This window comes from Miniopterus natalensis, chromosome 22 (assembly GCF_054644295.1).
Source record: "Miniopterus natalensis isolate mMinNat1 chromosome 22, mMinNat1.hap1, whole genome shotgun sequence".
Taxonomy (NCBI): Eukaryota; Metazoa; Chordata; class Mammalia; order Chiroptera; family Miniopteridae; genus Miniopterus; species Miniopterus natalensis.
The window spans coordinates 12,066,312-12,084,838 of NC_142102.1; the positions used below are offsets into that span (position 1 = coordinate 12,066,312).

The 18,527-nt window shown below is 52.9% G+C and overlaps 1 protein-coding gene across 1 annotated transcript; it reads left to right on the forward strand.

Annotated features, from left to right (window-relative positions):
* Positions 1 to 93: 93 nt before the first annotated feature.
* On the forward strand, positions 94 to 18,309 carry TICRR (TOPBP1 interacting checkpoint and replication regulator). Its single transcript, XM_087829258.1, has 22 exons — positions 94 to 768; positions 1,484 to 1,745; positions 2,353 to 2,591; positions 2,837 to 3,071; positions 3,936 to 4,065; positions 5,151 to 5,290; positions 5,864 to 6,082; positions 6,753 to 6,904; positions 7,463 to 7,563; positions 7,852 to 7,945; positions 8,031 to 8,110; positions 8,277 to 8,516; positions 8,895 to 8,991; positions 9,920 to 9,977; positions 11,152 to 11,289; positions 11,657 to 11,747; positions 12,855 to 12,907; positions 13,523 to 13,687; positions 13,869 to 14,026; positions 14,945 to 16,991; positions 17,070 to 17,195; positions 17,811 to 18,309. Exons 1-22 carry the CDS (start codon positions 94 to 96, stop codon positions 17,921 to 17,923), a joined length of 5,613 nt encoding a protein of 1,870 aa, XP_087685384.1. The 3' UTR covers positions 17,924 to 18,309.
* Positions 18,310 to 18,527: the final 218 nt, after the last annotated feature.

Genomic DNA, 18,527 nt, shown 5'->3' on the forward strand with positions numbered 1-18,527 from the left:
GGAGACGCGAATGGCGCCGCTTCCCTGAAGCTGGGGGTCTAGCGGGGGAGCCCGAGCCCCCCGGCAGCGGCGGCGGAGGCGGCGGCGGCGGACATGGCCTGTTGTTGTCGCCACGTGGTGCTGCTGCTGGACACGGCGGGCGGCGCGGCCGGCCGGAGCCCGGTGCGGCGGGCGGCCCTGCGCCTCCTCCTCTACCTCAGCGGCCGGTTCGGCCTGGCGAGGGTCCGCTGGGCCTTCCGGTTCTTCGACTCGCGCGGGGCGCGCGGCCGGCCGTCCCGCGGGGCCGACTTCCGCGAGCTGGGCGCCCGCTCCTGGGAGGACTTGGAGGAGGAGCTGGAGGCGCGGCTCGGGGAGGCGGCGGCCGGCGCCCCCCTGCCGGGCCCGGCGCCGCGGGCCGCGCACCTGCACGGCGCGCTCATGGAGACGCTGCTGGACTTCCCGTGGGACCGGCCGGAGATCACGTCGCCCGCCAAGCCCGTCCTGCGCTCCAGCGCCCGGAGGCGGCTCCTGGACGTGGAGGGCGAGCCCGGGGAGGCCGAGGCGGCGGCTGCGCTCGGGGGCTCCGGCAACGCCGTCTTCCTGCTCGGCCCGTGTCCCCACTCGCAGCGGGAGCTGCTGCGGTTCGTGTCCGGCTGCGAGGCCCAGGCGCGGAGCCCGCCGCCCGCCGCCAAGCAGCTGATGGAGAAGCTGCTACCCAGGAGGGTCCACGAGGTCATGGGCACCCGGAAAGTCGCCTGGTACTGGGTGGATACCACCGACAGGGCGAAGGTAAGGCTCCGGGGCGCCGTGTCCTCTTGGTTAAGCGGGCGTGGCAGCGTCTGCGGGGGGCTCGGGGAGGATCGGGGGGACCCGTCTATACAGTGAAATAAATCGGTAGGTCCTCGGTACCTCCCAAGTCAAAGCGTTGGCGCCCAGAGAGCGGGCACCGGGTGTCATACGCGTGGGGTCAGACCTGGGCCTTGGTTCAGCTGTATTCTGAATGCCTGCTTTATTTTTATTTTTATTTTTAAAAGTACATCTTTATTGATTTCAGAGAGAGGAAGCGAGAGGGAGAGAGAGAAACATCAATGATGAGAGTCATTGATCGGCTGCCCCCCGACTGAGGATCCAGCCCACAACCCCGGCATGCGCCCTGACCGGGAATCCAACAGCGATCTCTTGGATCCTAGGTCGATGCTCAACCGCTGAGCCCCCCCCCCCCCCCCCCCCCCCCCGCGGGGCTATTTTTATTTTTTAAAAATATTGCAAAGAGAAGAAGGGAGAGGGAGCACGAGAGAAACATCCATGATGAGAGAGTCGTGGATCGGCTGCCTCCTGCACCCCCCTTGCTGGGGATTGAGCCCAAAACCCCAGGCACGTGCCCTGACCAAGGATGGAACCCTGATCTCCTGGATCCTAGGTCGGTGCCCAACGGCTGGGCCACCCCCACCAGCCTGAATGCCTACTTTAGAATAACTCGAGGTTCTCCCTCATCTCCTTTTAGCTGTGGGAGTCCCCAGACCACATTGGGTACTGGACTGTCTGTGACCTGCTCCGGCAGGTGGGAGGCACCGTCCTGCCACCGGAGGCTTTGAGCCTGGAGGCTGCGAAAGCTGGGGAGACGCTGCTGTCACGTGAGCCACACCTCTCTTCGTGGCTTTCGGCTCTGCCAACCGATTCCATTTTAAACTGTTTGCTATATAACGCTCCCAAATACAGAGCCTCGTTTCCACGGATGGAAGGGACGTTATTTCTCCCCGTTGAAGGTAAGCAAATAATGTTTGGGTGGTGTACGGTGGGGGGGGTCTCAGCTATATTCATTCCTTCAAGGAATGAAGGTTTCAGCTTCTTTAGAATTAAAATATGTCCAGGCCAAGTCAGAAGTGCCTCAGGAAAATACAGCACAGCTGTACTGAATCCTTATGGTTCATGCAGAAGTAATACTATACAGAGGTGTGGACATAAAACTGATACACTATGTGCAGTCTAAGGAGATTTCAGGAGTAGTTTTGTGTAAACCATTTCGTCTTCAAAATTTAATCTCCTTGTAAGATGTGCCATGCACTGTGTTTATGGATTTAAGAAGCGGTGTCCTATTTTTTTGTACATAGTGAGCATTGCTTGAATGTTTACTTTGAAGTCATCATTGCCGAGAAGCTCTGATCTCCAGTCGTGCTCTTGAAATTCTGTGTGTGCACAGCTTTTCCTGTAGAGCTGCGTGAAACTGCTGTTGGCAGTGGGATGAGGGTCGGGTGTGAACTAAGTGGTGATACTAGTACCTCAACTGGCAGTCTAAATTTTTTTTTTACTATTAAGGCTATTTTTAGTAACCGTCTACTACACTAGAATTTTAATATTCTTTATGTCTAACAGGCAAAGAGATTCAAGAGACATGGACGGTCATCCTTGAGCCCTTGGCCATGCATCAGAGACATTTCCAGAAACCAGTCAGGATCTTTCTAAAAGGCACAGCCACCCAGTGGTCCCTCCCAATGAGCGGCACTCTGGGCACCGATAGCTGGATGCTCCAGAGTCCAGAGGAGAATACGTCAGCTCACAGGATGTTATTTCAGCAGCTGGTAAACAGGCTGATTGCCGAAGAATTGCATCTGGTACGTGTCTTCCCCACGCTCAGTAATAACACACCTATAAAGGGAAATAAGTGTGTTTATGAAACGCCAAGGATTGTCCTCCATAGTATAGTCTCAGTGAAACATGATGTTTTTGTACAGGGCTCTTCCATAGTTTTTTATATTAAAAATCAGCTGGGGAAACTGTCACTGCCTTTTTACTGAGCTATGCTCTTCTTGACACATACGCCAGCAGTATTCTCAGCTAACTAGAACTTCTCATGTAGGTTGCCAGTGTGGACCCTGGCGACGGCTGGCCCCCCATCACAGGAGTTATTTCCCCTCTCTCTACCAACGCTACGATTCTCACTGTGTTCCGCACCGAGGAGGCTGAGTTTCAAAGACATTTTCTCCAAACAGCTGTGGCAGAGGACCCCCAGGACACAGCGTCCCTTTGTTCCGATGTTATGGGCATCGTTTTGAGTCAGACACACAGTTTACTGGAAGACGCTGCTCCCTCCAGTAAGTTCGGAACCAACAGCTGACACACTCCAGGGCAGTGGGTTGCAGTGGTTTCCAGGATCAGGGTTTTTTTTTCCACTCTGCTCTCAGTAGAGCCCCAGTATCTGTTATTAAACAGGTAAAAGCAAACTGTAGTACTTCAATTTAAATCATTATTTATAGAAATCCCAAAGCATTCTGAGGAGGCCCAAGGCTCTGTGAAACCTGGTTTTTAACGTTTTTCTTAAAGACTAAATGTAAAACTGTCTTGATTCTGCCTGCTTTCCAGTTTGTGGCATTGCTGTTATGCTACGTCGATGACAGAGAAATTAATTTAGTAGTTCTTCCATTTGTTCATTTATTCAAGAGACTTAGTGCCCGCTATATGCCAGGCAGCGTTCTAAGTACTGGGAATACATCAGTGACATTAGTGATCAAAACAGACAATGGCCTCTGTCCTCATGGAGTTTACCATTTAGTCAGGAGATAGGACAGTGAGCTAAATAAGGGAATTATATAGTAAATTTGAAAGCAATAAGTGCTATATAATAAACAGGAAAGAGGGAATGGGGCATTTAAGGGGTGGGAAAGGTGCGATTTTAAACAGGCCTTGTTGAAAAAGTGGTGTTTGAACACAGACTTGAAGGAAGGAAGTGGCAGGGAGAGAACGCTCCTGAGAGAGGCGCTGGGACTCTGCCTGCTGTGTTTGAGGAGCAGCGAGGAAGCAGTTTTCATAGACACAGGCCCCTCACAGTTGGTGTAGATGGAGTGTAGTTCATGTTGCCGCTTTGCATGTCCTTGGCGAGAAGGCGGTTGGAGCAAGTGCGGGATCTCCGCTTTGGTTCTCATGCCCTTCTTCCTCCCCTCTCTGCCCTGTCCCTGTAGCTCCTCCTGGTCCAGAGTGGGCCCAGCAGGAGCTCGGCCGCACTGCGCCCTGGAGAGCCGCTGTTGCCGAGAGCTGGTTTCCCTGCTCCAACCTCAGTGGCGCCAGTTCAAATCTGATGGAGTCATTTTGGTAAACCTGTTTTTATCTCTCTGGGTATTCATAATTGGAATCAGCTCTCAGTTATCTGAATGTGGGTGCGTGTTTTTTAACAGACCACATTTTATGAGTACAGTTCAATATTAAAAACGAATTTCATAACCATGTATGGTGTCAGATGGGTACTAGATTAATCAGGGGGATCACTTCATAAATTATATAAATGTCTATCCACTATGATGTGCACCTGAAACTAATATAAAATAACATTGAAGGTCAACTGTAATTGGAAGGAAAAAAAAGAATTCTGAGAAGCAAATTTAAAATCAGTAGGATCATATTAAAAACCACTTCTACTGAAATTAAGTGAATTTCAGTTAAAAAATAAATAAATAAAAACTCCAAATGGAGGGTATTGTTTAATGAGTATACAGTGTCAGTTTTACGAGATCAAGAGCGTTCTGGAGATGGCTGGGGCTGACGGTAGCACAGCATGGTGAGTGTGCTTAATACCGTGAACTGTATACTTAAAAGTGGTGAAAATGATGTGTGCATTTTACCACATTAAAAAAATGGAATAAATTAATTACAAAAATAAAATGTTTTCTTATATTATGGGTGAGAGAAAATACTTAGTATTAAATCTCTATGAAAAGTAGCAAACTTGTATAATGCAGCTAAATTTATACTTAAAACTTATAGACTTAAACTCTCTTTTAAAGAAGAAAAATTAAAAACCAATTTAGCTAAATGTCCAACACAGAAAATAATACAAGAGAGTAAACCCCCAAAATAAAGAAGGCAGGCACTAGGAGAGATAAGAAAAAGCTGCCAGAATGAGACAAGTGCCCAGGATGTGGAGATCTGGTTAATAAAAGTCTCTACTGTGGGTGTATATTTGTGGTCCTGTGAACTGGTAGCTTCGGCCGTGAGTTTGTTCAGATCAAGAGGGACCGTTTCCCTCCTGAGAAGGAAGAGTTTTCAAAGGCATCTCGCGGAGACGTCTTTGGTTAGCTCATCAAAAGAGAATGAAGTTTGCTCTCGTTGCCGTTTTGTCTTTAAAGCATTTTGGAAACTCGGAATTTCCGCCTCATTTAGACACCTCGCCTTGCCCACAGGTTGCTGCAGGCTGCCTCCCCGAACCAGGAGGAGTCCTCCAAGACCGAAAGTGAGGTCACGTGCTGCCTGTCCGAGCTCTACGTGAGGAAGTGTCGCGAGGAATCCGCTGTGTCCACCCAGGCGGACGGCAAAAGGAAAAGTAAGCTCGCGAGAGGGAGGCTTCCCAGCAGCCTTTCCTGAGACTGGGCTTTAAAAGCTCAACATCCCTTAAAACGAGGTGGAAATGCTACCTGCACAAACAAGGACAAGTTCTGACATTTCAGGTCTGAAAGTAATGACATCAGTGCAATAGGGTTTAGAAAATCAGCCGCAATCCCGCCTTCTCAACGCACAAACCATTTTCAAATTCAGTTATGACAGAAATTTAAGCGGTTTTGTGTGCCGCCTACAGAATTATTTGTTCACCTGCCGCCTTGCCTTTTCAGTTACTCTTCCACCTCACTGCTTACCAAACGTAGACAGTCCGTATGTTGTTGAGCATTTAGGTTGGTATTTTTATCAGTATAAATAATACTTAGTGTGCGTCATGCATGTGACTTGTTCTTTGGTGATTTCCTCAGCATAAGCTTCCAGGAGGAGTTACCACATCATAAAGTGGGAAAAGTAGCTCTTGGTGCAGAATTAAAGTAGTGGGTCTGTGTGAGTGGTAACTAAGGTAGTTCTTGGATCCACAGGGTAAATTTATTTTGCTTTTCTTCCCATGATCGGGTAGGAGGCATCCACTGCACTCCAGTGAGGCAGAAGATGAAGACCATGTGCCGCTCCTTAAAGATGCTGAATGTCGCGAGGCTGAACGTCAAGGCTCAGAAGCTGCATCCAGATGGCAGCCCGGAGGCCGCTGGGGACAGGGGGACCCAACAGACGGCCGGTGGGAGGACGGGAGGTAGACTGGAAAACAGAGCAAGGACACGAAGGAGTTCTAAACCTAAAGGTACGCCTCACTTCCCCAGCACTGGGAGTCTGAGTCCAGCTGTGCCCTTTTATACCCTCATATTTTTATAAGTTTCAGTGCTGGCCGGTTTGGCTCAGTGGTTAGAGCGTCAGCCCCCAGACTGAAGGGTCCCGGGCTTGATTCTGGCCAAGGGCACATGCCTCTGTTGCAGGCTCGATCCCCTGCCCCAGTTGGGGTGTGAGCAGGGTGTGATGTGTCTCTCTCACATCAATGTTTCTCTCTCTCTCTAAAAGAAAAAAACTTCAGTCATATCCCTCAGTTAACAAACATTTATTGAATATTCTGTGCCCACAAGTGTGTTATGGGGAACACGGTAACTTAGTAAGGTAATATCCTCTCGTTAGATTTATGGCCCAGCTGCAAAGACCAGTAATAAGCAGGTATATATTGGTTATATATGTGATGAACTAATAACACTAATACATGAGAGCCAAGAGTCCACAGCAGAAAAGACTTGCTCATTGGGGAAGTAAAGAGATAATGGAGTCGAGAGAGGGTAGGTGGCGGGAAGGGAAAGGAGTCTCCAGTGGCTCCAGTGTGTTCTATATCATTGTAATTTTGGTGTGGCTGTGGGAGGGGCAAGCACAGCCTTTACCTACTCTGCCATCTTGATCAGAAGTCCTCAATTTAACTTCTCCCCCCCACACAGATTTGAAAACAGAAGAGGAGCTACAGTCTTACATGTGCGAAAGCTACCGAAGGGCTGTGGCCACAGAAGAGACCGTGTTGTGCTCGTGTGCTCAGAACATGATCTCCACCATTAGAGCTTTCCTCAAGGCCAGAGCCCCCCGGGACGCAGAGGTGAGGGAGCCCCGAGGGCACGTCATAAACGCCTTCATTGCTTGTTGGTGGGTTTGGTTCGTGTGTTTATCGTGCAGAGACGGGGAGGAGAGCAGGGAGGGGAGCTCGAGTCCAGATCCTGGAAGTTGAGCCTAGAGACCTAATAATGCAGAAATGAATGGAAGCATCTGTATATTAAAAAGGTTCTTAAGCACAAGCGATACTGCAAAGCACTGTGTAGACCAGTATTGCTTCTGATCGTGGCGAGTGCAGCCAGGCTCCTTTCAGCAAACACGAGGTGTTTGGTCCTTAGACATGTCGGTCGCTGCTGCATGGGATCTTCCTTCTAGAAAGGTCCAATCTGCAGGCTTGTGCATCCATGCCCACGTCCTGTGGTTAACCATGCTCATTTTAGAGGTCAGAAAGGACATTCATTGCACCATTTCTCATTCAAATGCAGGAAGGGGGAATGGGCGAGGGAGTGTCCCTCCATTCTTAGGGCGTTCGTCAGTTGTGAAGAAATTAGAAATGACAGAGAGGAATGTCACAGTCTCCTATGTGGTACTTTTGTATTTTCAGATGAACTGCCTGCGTCACGTCAAAAATAACCTCTTAAAAACTAGCAAAAGTCTTAGGCAGAATACAGGAGAAAACCTGGATAAAGAAGACAAAGTCCGAGAGTAAGGAACTGTTTTTGTTTTTTTAACCATCGCTCCTAAACAAAGCTCTGGGATTTGCTGGTATCTGTTTAGAATAGACGGCAAGTTGCTGGAAGAGGCTTCTGTAGCTGGTTCTTTATGGTCTAATACCCAGTTTGAGTCACCTGTTCACCTGACAGGCATATCGTGATGTAGAGAAGGCAGTGGCTCTCCTTTCTGCTGTTTTGCATATAAGTAGGTCCACGACTGAGGAAGGAGCTTGTTCAGCGGGATGAAAAGCAGCCATAACCAAGTCTTTCTTCTCTCAAGGTGCCAGCTTCAGGTGTTTCTCCGTCTGGAGGTGTGTCTGCAGTGCCCCTCGATACAGGACAGTGTAGATGATGCGGAGCAGCTGGTGGAGGAGGCAAGTACCCTGCGCAGTGTCGCCTGGATTGTGCGCGGACGGTCCCCTGCAGAGGCACGTGGTCATTTTGTACAGTCTCTTCCAGGTGGCGGACTTGCTGCGTGTGGTGTGTTTGGCTGAGGATTCCGCATACCTGGCCACGTTTCTGGAAGAAATTTTGGCATTGTAAGTTCGACGACTGCTAGCCTGACTTTAAAAGTGTTTTACCAAGAACTGCGTATTGCTGCAGAGTCAGGGAATTGGAAGGACCGCTCCCCATGCTGGGCGAGGGAGCGAATGGAGGGGGGCCGTGGTGCCGGACTCTTCCAAATGTAGTTCATCTGCCCCGCAGGTACATGGACTCCATCCCAGAGACTCTCGGAAAGCTGTACCACAGTCTGGGCTTTGAGATTCCTCAGAAGCTGGCCAGTGTCCTCCCGACAGACTTTTTCAGCGATGACTCAGTGACACAGGAGAGCACGTCACCACTGACTTCCGTGCCCCTTACAGCAGGTGCTTGCAGGCCGGCGTCGGGTGGCGCTGACTCCGACCAGCTGGAGGAGCTGCGCACCCGCTCAGCTAAGAAGAGAAGGTAGGAGCCCGGGGAAGGGAAGGGGCTCCTGGCCTGTGATAGTTCTGACGGGCAGGTTTGAACCGCAGTCTAGGCGTCTTTCTTTGTAATTCATTGAGTCCACTGTGCCCTCCTGTCAGAACCACAGAGGCCAGTCACTGGGGCTCCTGCTCCATATTCCTGGGTGTTAGGAAGAGAGTCAGGAGCAGGTGGCACCATCATCCAGGGAACGCACAGTGTTTGCCACCTGGTCCACAGTGCCCTTGGTGTCCATGGGTCTCTAGGAACCAAGATCACTGACCTTTATTTAGATGATGTTTTATTTTATACTAGTCCCAGTCCAGCTTAATTACGCGTAACCACTATTGAGTGTATATTGATTGTTTCTATTTTCAAAAGGAAACACGCACTGATAAGACACAAAAGCATTGCGGACGTCTCACAGAATCTTCGACAAATTGAAATCCCCAAAGTGTCCAAGAGAGCTGCAAAAAACGTAAGTCACTTCCTAGGGACAGGAAATGGCGCTGGCAGAGCTGTTCCCTCTGTGTGAGCCACACAGTGTCTCACGTGTGGGGAAGGAGCACTGGAGCTCATAGAAGTAACGCCAAATGTCTCTGTGCGTGTGTACAACTGTAATCCACGGAATAAAGATGTATACACGTGATAAAGATTCACCCTCTTACCCAAAAGTGTGACAGTCAGAGGCAAGCCAAAGTTAGGAATGGGTAGGCTAATTAAAAATCTTTAATGTACCTAAGAATGTTCATAAAATGATGACTGACACAAGCAAAGAGGTCACTGGAAAGTAGTGTACACTCATTATAGGACTTGGGCTGTGTACCAAAAGGTACTTTTCAGTATGTGTATGTTTTATTTCCATCACAAGTTTAAAAAATGGGTGGGGGCAGGGCCTCTGTTGTCATGAAGCCAGATGGTAACTTTTTATATGTTTTTATTGATTTCAGAGAGAGGAAGGGAGAGGGAGAGAAACATCAATGATGAGAGTCATTGATGGGCTGCCTCCTGCGCGCCCCCTGCTGGGGATCGAGCCCCCAACCCAGGCATGTGCCCAACCTCCTGGTTCATAGGCGGATTCTCAACCACTGAGCCACGCTGGCCGGGCTGTGGACGTTTTTTTTTATTTAGTATAGACAGGTCCTCCTTTATTTTTACAGACCTTCCTAATTCTTTTAGTGTCTGTATTGGATGGATGAGCCATAACTTATTTGCTTCTCTATGGATTTTAGGGTGTTTCTTAGTTTGTGTTATTACAGTGCAGCCTTCAGGGTCCTTGGAACATGTATCTATTTTTGTTTCTGTTGTGGATCCTTCTAAGAGAACTGCAAGGGTCAAAGGTTTCAGGTGGAATTTTATTTTATTTGAAATGCATGCCTCTCTTCTTACTGGGGCCTCTCTTTCAGGAGAACTCTCACCCCCCCCTCCCGCAGCCTCCACGCCCAGGGAAAGACGCAGTACAAGGTACGCTTGGTGCTCTCGGCACCTGTACGCTGACTGGAGGGACACAGGGATTCGGCTGCATGTATTTAAGCAGCTGCCTAGTTTGGGGTACTTATTGGTTAATGAGATCTGTCCAGATGCTTAATGTGGTAGGAAAATACAGGGTTCACGTGGTCTCCAAACTCTGCAGAACAGCTGGCCTGAAGTATTTTTAGAAAACACCGTCATTGTGAACGCCAGGAAATTAAAGGGCACAGTGAGACTGGTTTCTGTGACAGGAGTTGTGGTGTGGCAGTGAAATGCACGCCACAGGCCCTGCTCGGATCTTAAATTCAGGAGGAAAACAGACCACAAAGAATACAGAGACAGTGAGGGAGATTTGAGAGTGGGTGAGGCCTGTGCTCCTAGGAGACAGGTGCCGAAGTTGCGGCCGAGGAGCCGTGGCATCCGCAGCTTCCTCTGCTGGGGGGTGGGAAATTGTGCAAATCGCGGGGAGCACAGCACTGACAGTACATGAATCTGAGCGACGGCTCTGCTTAGTGTGTTAACCTTTGACATTTTCTGTAGGTATTAAACTTTTCCAACACTAGGGAGAAACAGAAAGTAACACATCCAGGTTAGCCGTCAGGCCATGAATCGGGCTCCTAGTCTAAGGCAGGTAGCAGGGCTCTCACCTGGAGGTACAGGAACGTTTCTGTACCTTCGGGTGTTGTTGGTGTCCTTCCATTAATGTGTGTGTCACTGATGGGAAGACAGAAGGGCTCCTCCAGTGAGTGGGTCCCGCTTTCTTTGGTTTTCTTTCCATGCTTGGCTCTGAGAAGAACTGGCAGCAGGTGAATTTTTTAGTAGCCCCCACTGGGCCATTTTAAGAGGAAGATGCCGTTTTCCTCGCTTTGTCAAGTCTTTCTTGACCCTTCAGCTCCCCCTACCCCCAACTTTGAGTCTAGATGGTCACAGCTTTCATGCTCTTGAGTCAGGAAGAGAATTTAAAATAACCCAAAAAACTAGTACAATAAGATTAAAATCTTTGGATTGGAAAGAACAGCTTCCCTCTAAGTGTCACTATAGTAGTCAGTCTGCAAAACAGTTTCCTTAAGTGGCTCCTCTCGGTTTTGGGTAACTTTTCCCAGATGTGGCCTTTGTTAGTGATGACATTTGCTTTCTATTTATTTATTTATTGTTTTCATGCTTCCAGAAGTGACCAAAGTTCGGAGAAACCTCTTCACCCAGGAAATCTCTCCAATGAAGTCAGCGAAGCGGGGGCTGCCGAGGAGCCACTCGGTGTCGGCTGTGGAAGGCGTGGGGTGTAATCCGGCCGTCGGCAGGACCAAAGGTACGCTTCCCCGTAGCTGAGAGAAGGGCGGCTCGGGCCCAGACCCATCCCCAGGCTCGCTCTGTTGCTGCAGTGAATCACTCATCTGCCTTCCTCTCTGCGGCCACCTTCTGTTTATTTTCCCCTCGCTGCTGTCAGCACCGGCTCATACTGTATTTTATTTAGTCGTAAATACAAGAGCCACCAACTAGGTGCACAGGTGTGTAAGCCCTAATAGGTGAGCGCTGTTCATTCTCAGGACTGCTGATTGGACAAAGGTTTCGTGGGATTTTACATTGTAACCTCCGATAGGCCTCAGGCCACAGACCCTGAGGTCCCCTCTGGCTGAGTAAAAGCCGTGTGTGGGGTCCCGCTGCTCCCCTTGCAGGTCTCCCCAGACTGCTGACCAGGAGCGTGGCGGAGACCCCAGAGCACAAGCAAATCTCCCGGCGGCTGCTGCACAGACAGATCAAGGGCAGGTGAGTGGCTCCCTGGCCGGCGCTTCACACACCACACAGCTCTCCTACCTCCCCACGTGCTTCAGGACTCAGATCTCAACTGTTTCTTACAACCAGAGCTCACCCTTTCATCCTGAGGGCTGAGAACCTGCGGGAGGTGCTGTGTCTGGCGGCGCTCACCTGGTGCAGTTGTTTTGAGATTGACCCATGTGGTTGATGTGTCCGGAGCTCATCTCTTTCTGTTACTGAGCAATATTCTGTTGAATGGATCTTCCACAATTTGAAAATCCATTTGTGTGCTGACACGGGGAGGAGGGGTCTGCGCGTTAGCCAGGCAGGGCTGGGGTCTGGGACCCCTGCTTCCTGGTTTCCTGGGGGCAGTTGTTGCACCTCTTGGTGTATTCAGGTTGTCAGCTTCTCCGGCACCCATGGGACCTATGAGGCAAAGAGAAAATCCTGGGAGCTCACCACCCTGTCTCTCGGGTCCTGAGTCCCAGCCTGGCAGCCTCTGCTCTCACCTCTGAGAGTCTTCCCGACATTTGCCACGTGTAATGACCAGGGAGACAGTGTGTATGCTTAACAGGAAGACGGGAGCACGCCCATGTGTCCTGTCATTACTGGTGTCTGTGTTCTACACACTGTGCAAGCTTGTCTACAGGGTAAATTGTAGGAAGTCAGGTCTGTGGGTATTAGAAGGTATTTTAATCTCCATGTTGCAAGGTGACTTTCCAAGAAAATTAAAAAATATATATATATCTTTATTGATTTCAGAGAGAGGAAAAGATAGGGAGAGAGAGAGAGATAGAAACATCACTGATGAGAGAGTCGTTGATCAGCTGCCTCCTGCACACCCCCGACTGGGGATCAAGCCCGCAACCTGGGCATGTGCCCGACCGGGAATCGAACCCCGATCTCCTGGATCCTAGGTTGATGCTCAACCGCTGAGCCACGCCCGGCCGGGCCAAGAAGATGTTTTAACTCTGGCAGTAACGTGAGAAAGCTGCCGCCACCAGTGCTAGCGAGCACTGTGGTCCCTGTTACCCTGTGGGGCGAGAAGCTGGCTCTTTAGTGTGTTGATTGTGATTATCAGTGACTCTGAATAACCCTTGTGCTCTTTGTCCCCCCAAGGTCCTCGGATCCTGGTCCTGACGTGGCTGTGGTGGACGAGTCCCCAGAGAAAGGTACCTTTCTTTGGGTTTGTTTTGGGGTTTGCGTGTTTCACCTGCTTTCTGGGAAACCCTCCTGTCCTGGTGTCGCTCAGCCTGTCACCCCAAGTTGCCCACAGGCACGTGACAGCTCGGCTCCCAGCCCACACCAGTAACCTTGAGTGGTGAGTGGCCTTTTTAAAAAGTATATATGATGGAGTTTCACAAAATAACTTTAATAAAGAAATTTACTTGTAGAAAAATCAGAATAGAGAAGCCAAGATTTTAATGGTCACTTGGTGGTCCCATAACTCAGAAATACTGTCAACATTTAGCTCTAGTAATACTCTTATAGGCATTACTTCTATACAAATATACGTAATATACACATGAAAACTGCAATTTTTAAATGTAAAGTATTTTAGAAGGATCACTAGGCAGTGGCCGGGCATGACACTGTCTGCAGGTGACAGTCTAGCGGGTCCCTATTTTTGTACCTCCGGTCTCTGCTACAGCAGCGGAGTGGTCTCAGCCAGGAGCCTGTCACACTTCTGTCTTGTCTTTGGTCTCACGTCAGCCTTGCTCATCTCCTACAAGGGAAGTGGCCACCTGGCATTTCTCCCTGTCTACTGACTGCTTCTGGTTTTGTAGAAATCAGTTTGAGGAGAAGTCCTCGAGTCAAGTTGTCACTCAGCAGGACAAGTTCTGGTCCCTTCTGTTCTGCGTCTCAGCCAAAGTCCCGAAGTGTGCAAAGAGTTCACTCGTTTCAGCTAAACCAGCTGGGTGACGTCCCTGCTGGTCGTCCACACCGTTCCTGTAAGTCACACATGCATGGGACAGGAGTTTACCTGGGGTTCCCAGCACAGGTCCATATCCCACCCACACGCGTCCCAGGTGGAAGGCGGTACCTGTTGTCTTTTTTGCTTGGACTGGCTGTTCTGTTACTGTTGGGAGGGCAGAAGCTGAAAAAGAATTAAACGTTCTGTTTGACTTGCAGACCAAAGAGGAAATTCTCCCGCCCAGAGCGTTCGGTCTCCTAAGACGCTGCTTTTTGGGGCCGTGTCCGAGATGGTCAGTCCCTCAGTGAAGGGTGCGGCTCGAAGTAAAAGGCCTTCGGGAAACACAGAGGATTCCGAGATGCCTGCAGCTTATCGGGTAGGACATTTCTGCCGTGTTTAAAATAGTCTTGCACAACACACACACGTGGCCGGGGCAACCCACTGAGCAGTAACCAGTTGAAAATGGAAATTCCGAAAGGCAGTGTTGGGTTGGCAAAACTTGGCAGGACAGAGAGAGATGAGCTATTCCTATATTTATGCTCACAGTTCCCAGTGTCCCACTTCCAACCCTTTTCCCGTCACCTGCTGCTGCATGTTCCCCTCCCGCCCCCTGGCCTCCGGCTTTTACTGGTGTAACAGCGCGCATTCCTGGTGTCCCCATTGCCACACACACTCCTGCCACTGTATTGTCCACACGTGTTACCCTGTCCATCCCCCAGCGAGCATGAACCTGAGCACGAAGGACACCAGGCAGTGTTCTCCTGACAGGGTCTCATAAGGGTCATGTAACACCGGTGGCAGCTGTGAGGCGTGGGCTCCTTACCTGGAGGCAGCGCTTCTGCACAGAGGAGGGGACGTCTCTCATCAGGGATGTTTCTCGTAGTGCCCTCTATATGTGTGTCCCACACTCCCCACCCTGTGCATGTGTGTGCACACTCTGTCATCGCACATGCGTGTGGGTGAGTGGTGGCTGGTCTAACACCCAAAGCTGCTTCCAGCAAGGTCAGAAACAGTGTCATGAAGGGAAGGGCAGCTGGGCGGCTGCCGAGGGAAACAGTTAGAGGCCCAGCGTCGCTGCCTTATGCAAGTTATTTAAATTACCCGTCTTAGGGAAACAGGCTGCACATGTGCTTGCTGCTAGAAAAAGTGGCCACGTTGCACCAAGTCCTGCTTTGGACATGGACATGTGTCACTGTTGAGATGAGGCCTTGGGCAGCCAGCAGCCTCCCACTTGCCCTCTCATCCTAGAGTGTGGGTTATGATGTTCAAGCCCTGAAATGAGTTTTCTTTATAGACGCCTAAAAAGAGCTCCTGGAGATCGCCTGGCTCTACCAGAGCTACGCCCAGACGGCTCCCGCGTGCCCTGCAGACCCCATTGTGCACCCCTGAGAGGCAGCAGAAGCCCCCTGCGGCCCAGACAGATGCCCAGCAGGGGCTGTGTCAGTCCTGTAAAGACTCATCGCACGGCCTGTACTCACCTTCTCCACCATCCATCACTCCACAGAAAGGACGCCCCCTCCTAGGAGGGACCTCCCCCCTTGGGGAGATCCCCAGGACCCCCAACAGGCCCAGTGGCCAGCCCCTTGAGTTTCTGCAGACTTCTACCCGGCTCCGTTCAGTGAAGTCCAGTCCAGCCTCGTTGTCACCAGGCTCCTGGCCCAGTGGTGGGTGTCTGAGTCCTGGCAGACACACTGTTGGATCTGTGGGAGCGGCAGCCTCAGGGGTGCCCAGAGAAGCAGCCTGCGTGGGCACAGCTCCAAGTCAGACACTCCAGCATCCCCACCCCCTTGGAGCCTCTCAGGGTGAGAAGCCAGCACAGCAATGGAGGGTTAAACCTTCCGGAACCCCAACGCGACCCAGGGACACAGCCACGGTGGCTTCCCACCCCGTTTCTCCAAAGGAACCTTTCCCCTCTCCTGTCGGCCAAGTCTCCGAGAGTCCCCTTAGGACAGCAGCAGCCGAGTCCCCACCCCCCGAAGAACTGGATGGGAAGGAGCCCCTGAGATCACCTTGCAGAGCCCTGTCTCGCTCCTGTCCTGCTCCTTCAGCGCCTCCCAGGACCCCAGAGAGCGCCAAGTCTGACGTTATTCCCCGACCACCCCCTTCTGAAGTTGGGACAAGGCACAGAAACACCTCCAGTCCTGGGAGAGGCTCCCTGGAGGGCCAGCCCTACACCACCGCAGGCCCTGCTGCCAGCACAGCTGCCAAAGAGCAGCAGCAGCAGGAAGGGGACCCCTCCCCTCGGTCCTCTGCAGGGCACAGCGACCCTGGGCCTGACTTCAGGAGTGACTGGCACATGGCCTCCCCTTTGCTGATTGTAAGTGACACGGAGCCTCTCCCTGTCCTGGGTGAAGCCGAGGACGAGAACAGCCAGGCTTCTGTGGGAGGAGGCGAGGGGTTAAGGCCGGTGGGTGCTGGTGAGAAGCCTGTTCTGTCTGACCCTGGGACTCCTCCATCGCGTTCTTCCTCTGGGCCTGGCTCTCCCCCGATACCCTCCGCCTCCCTGCGCTGTGCGGCCCACAGAAGGCAGCTCAAGAGCCTGCCCGCATCTCCTCGGCTTTCAGAGGCCCCTGCCCAGCTACAGGCCTACGAGGTGGAGCTGGAGATGCGAGCCTGTGGCCTGCCTAAGCTTCGAATCAAAAAGGTGGACACCAGCCCACAGCCAGAACCTGAGCCCCTGAGAAGGGATCAGAGTGTGCCCCCTTGCCTGGGCGCGCCTAGGGGCAGCAGGTCCTCTGGGAGACCCGACACCTCCTACCTGTCCCCCCCGTGCCTTCGCCCTGCACACGGCAGCCCCAGCAAGGGCGGCGGACAGACCTACATCTGTCGGTCCTGCACCCCCACCCACTGCCCCTCCAGCACCCCCAGTCCGTTCCAGACGGATGTTGGGGTTCCTTGGACACCATCTCCCAAGCACAGCGGGAAGACAACCCCTGACACGATCAAGGACTGGCCGCGGAGGAAGCGGGCCGTGGACGGGAGCTTGGGCGTCGCCATGGGCACAGACCTTGCTGCCTGTGGGTCGCTGCTCCGGCCAGAGGGCAAGGAGCCAGGCCTCAGCAGGACTCCCGTCTTGGGGGACTTTGAGCTTGAGGGAGTGTGCCAGCTGCCAGACCAGTCCCCTCCGGGTGACAGTGTGTCCGAGGCCGAGGAATTCTGGGCGCAGCCTGCGTGGGCCTCCAGGAAGAGGCTCCTCTCTGGCGAGGAGGAAGCACAGTGTGAAGCCAAGAGAGTCTGTGACCAGCAGAGGGAGGACTCAGGAGTTCCGAGCGAGGCCAGGTCTCCAGCTGCGGGCGCGTGGCAGCTCCTGTCCTCGGGGGAGGACGAGGCAGGCGCTCCAGGTGAGTGGTGACCGTGCCTGGCCTGCCCGGGCCTCCGTCGGGCTCTGCTGGGCCGTGCTGACCGTGTCGTTCCTGCAGGTTCCACGCCGCCTCCCGGCCACACCGTGCGGAGCTGCCTCTCTGCCCGTGGGCTCCAGGCTCTGACCCAGTCTCCTCTGCTGTTCCGAGGGAGGACACCCTCCTCTCAGGGCAGGGACGCCACAGGTATGTCCTGGAGGGTCCTGGAGATGCACCCACATCGGACCTGTGTCCTTCCGGCGACTCCCCGGAGTTAGCTCAGGTGCCAGGCAGTCGGAGTAGGGGGGACTGTTCAGCTGTGGGACAGGACGTGTGCTGTGCTGCGCCCCCCTCTGGAAATGCCCTGTTAGAACAGAAACCCCACAAAACCCTACCAAAACACTTGAGGTTCCTGAAGAGGTGACAGGTGGGCACTCGGTGTGGTCCCTGGGGTCGGAGCAGTTCCCTCCATGTGACAGGAGCGGCTGTTGCCGTCAGCCTCTGACTCTGGGCCCCCTCCCTCGTCCCGCAGGCAGAGGACCAGGCTGAGCCTGAGCTGCTCGGGTTAGAGGGTTTCCTTCCTCGAGATCGGAGGGCAGTGCAGGAGGCGGCCCTTCGGTGGGTCTGTCCCCTGGAGGCCATGACAGAGAGCACCCAAAATAGCCTGAACCCCACAGGTCTGAGACAGAACGAAGGCGCAGGTGGTGAAGGGCGGCAGGTGCTTTCCTTGGTGCGGGCGACGTTCGCAGGAGATCATGCAGCCCTGCGGTCCGGGCCCCGGCCTCTGCTGCCCCCTCAGCTGCCCCCTCTGTCTGCCTCTAGATGAGGAGGGGGATGTGTTTTCCCCCGCGGCCGAGGACTCTCCTTTCAGCCGAGCATTTTCCCGGACTCGCCCCGTCAGCAGGACTTACTCACGGAAGAAACTGATCAGCTAGCGGGATGGACCGGACGGGACTTCCAACCGCAAACACTACAGAGCCTGTCCGCAGCCCCTGCTGCCAGACAGTGCCCGGGGCTGTGCCCTGGGCGTGGCGGGCACAGCAGACGCCTGCCTCCCTTAGGGATTCCCAGCGGCTCGTGAGCCAGGGCCCGCTGCACGGGAACAGGGATAGCTGGGGCCTAATGGAACTGGGCAAGTTCAAAGGTGAAGGTAAGGGCACCGGTCCCGAGCCTCCACCCACCCAGGCCCTGGCCCTTGTTGGGAGGTGGGGCACCTAGTGCGGTACCAGGGCAGCCTGGGCCAGGAGCCCACCCCAGCCCCACCCTGACTGGGACCAGGCCTCCTCCCTTGTGCAGCTGCTCTAAGGCTGGGCCCCGAGGCTGACGCGTGGCAGGCGGCAGGGCGAACCTGAACCTTTCCCTTTCCCAATAAAGTTTCTTCTGGCTGCTTGGAGTCTGCACGTTTCTGTGTCGTGTTCTCGCCTGAGGTTCACTGTGGCCCTGCCCGGCTCTGCTTCCTGGGGAGCTGCGCCTCAGGGTCTGCCCAGGAGCCAGCCCCGGGCACCGTCCTCGCGGGGCGGGGGAGACTCACCTAGTCGG

What these genes read in the sequence shown, in the direction of transcription:
- TICRR (XM_087829258.1), top strand. Translation starts at nt 94, where the DNA reads ATGGCCTGTTGTTGTCGCCACGTGGTGCTGCTGCTGGACACGGCGGGC. An exon ending in TTGCCGAAGAATTGCATCTG is followed by an intron (nt 2,592 to 2,836) that starts GTACGTGTCTTC and finishes CTTCTCATGTAG; the next exon opens with GTTGCCAGTGTGGACCCTGG. An exon ending in CGGAGCAGCTGGTGGAGGAG is followed by an intron (nt 7,946 to 8,030) that starts GCAAGTACCCTG and finishes AGTCTCTTCCAG; the next exon opens with GTGGCGGACTTGCTGCGTGT.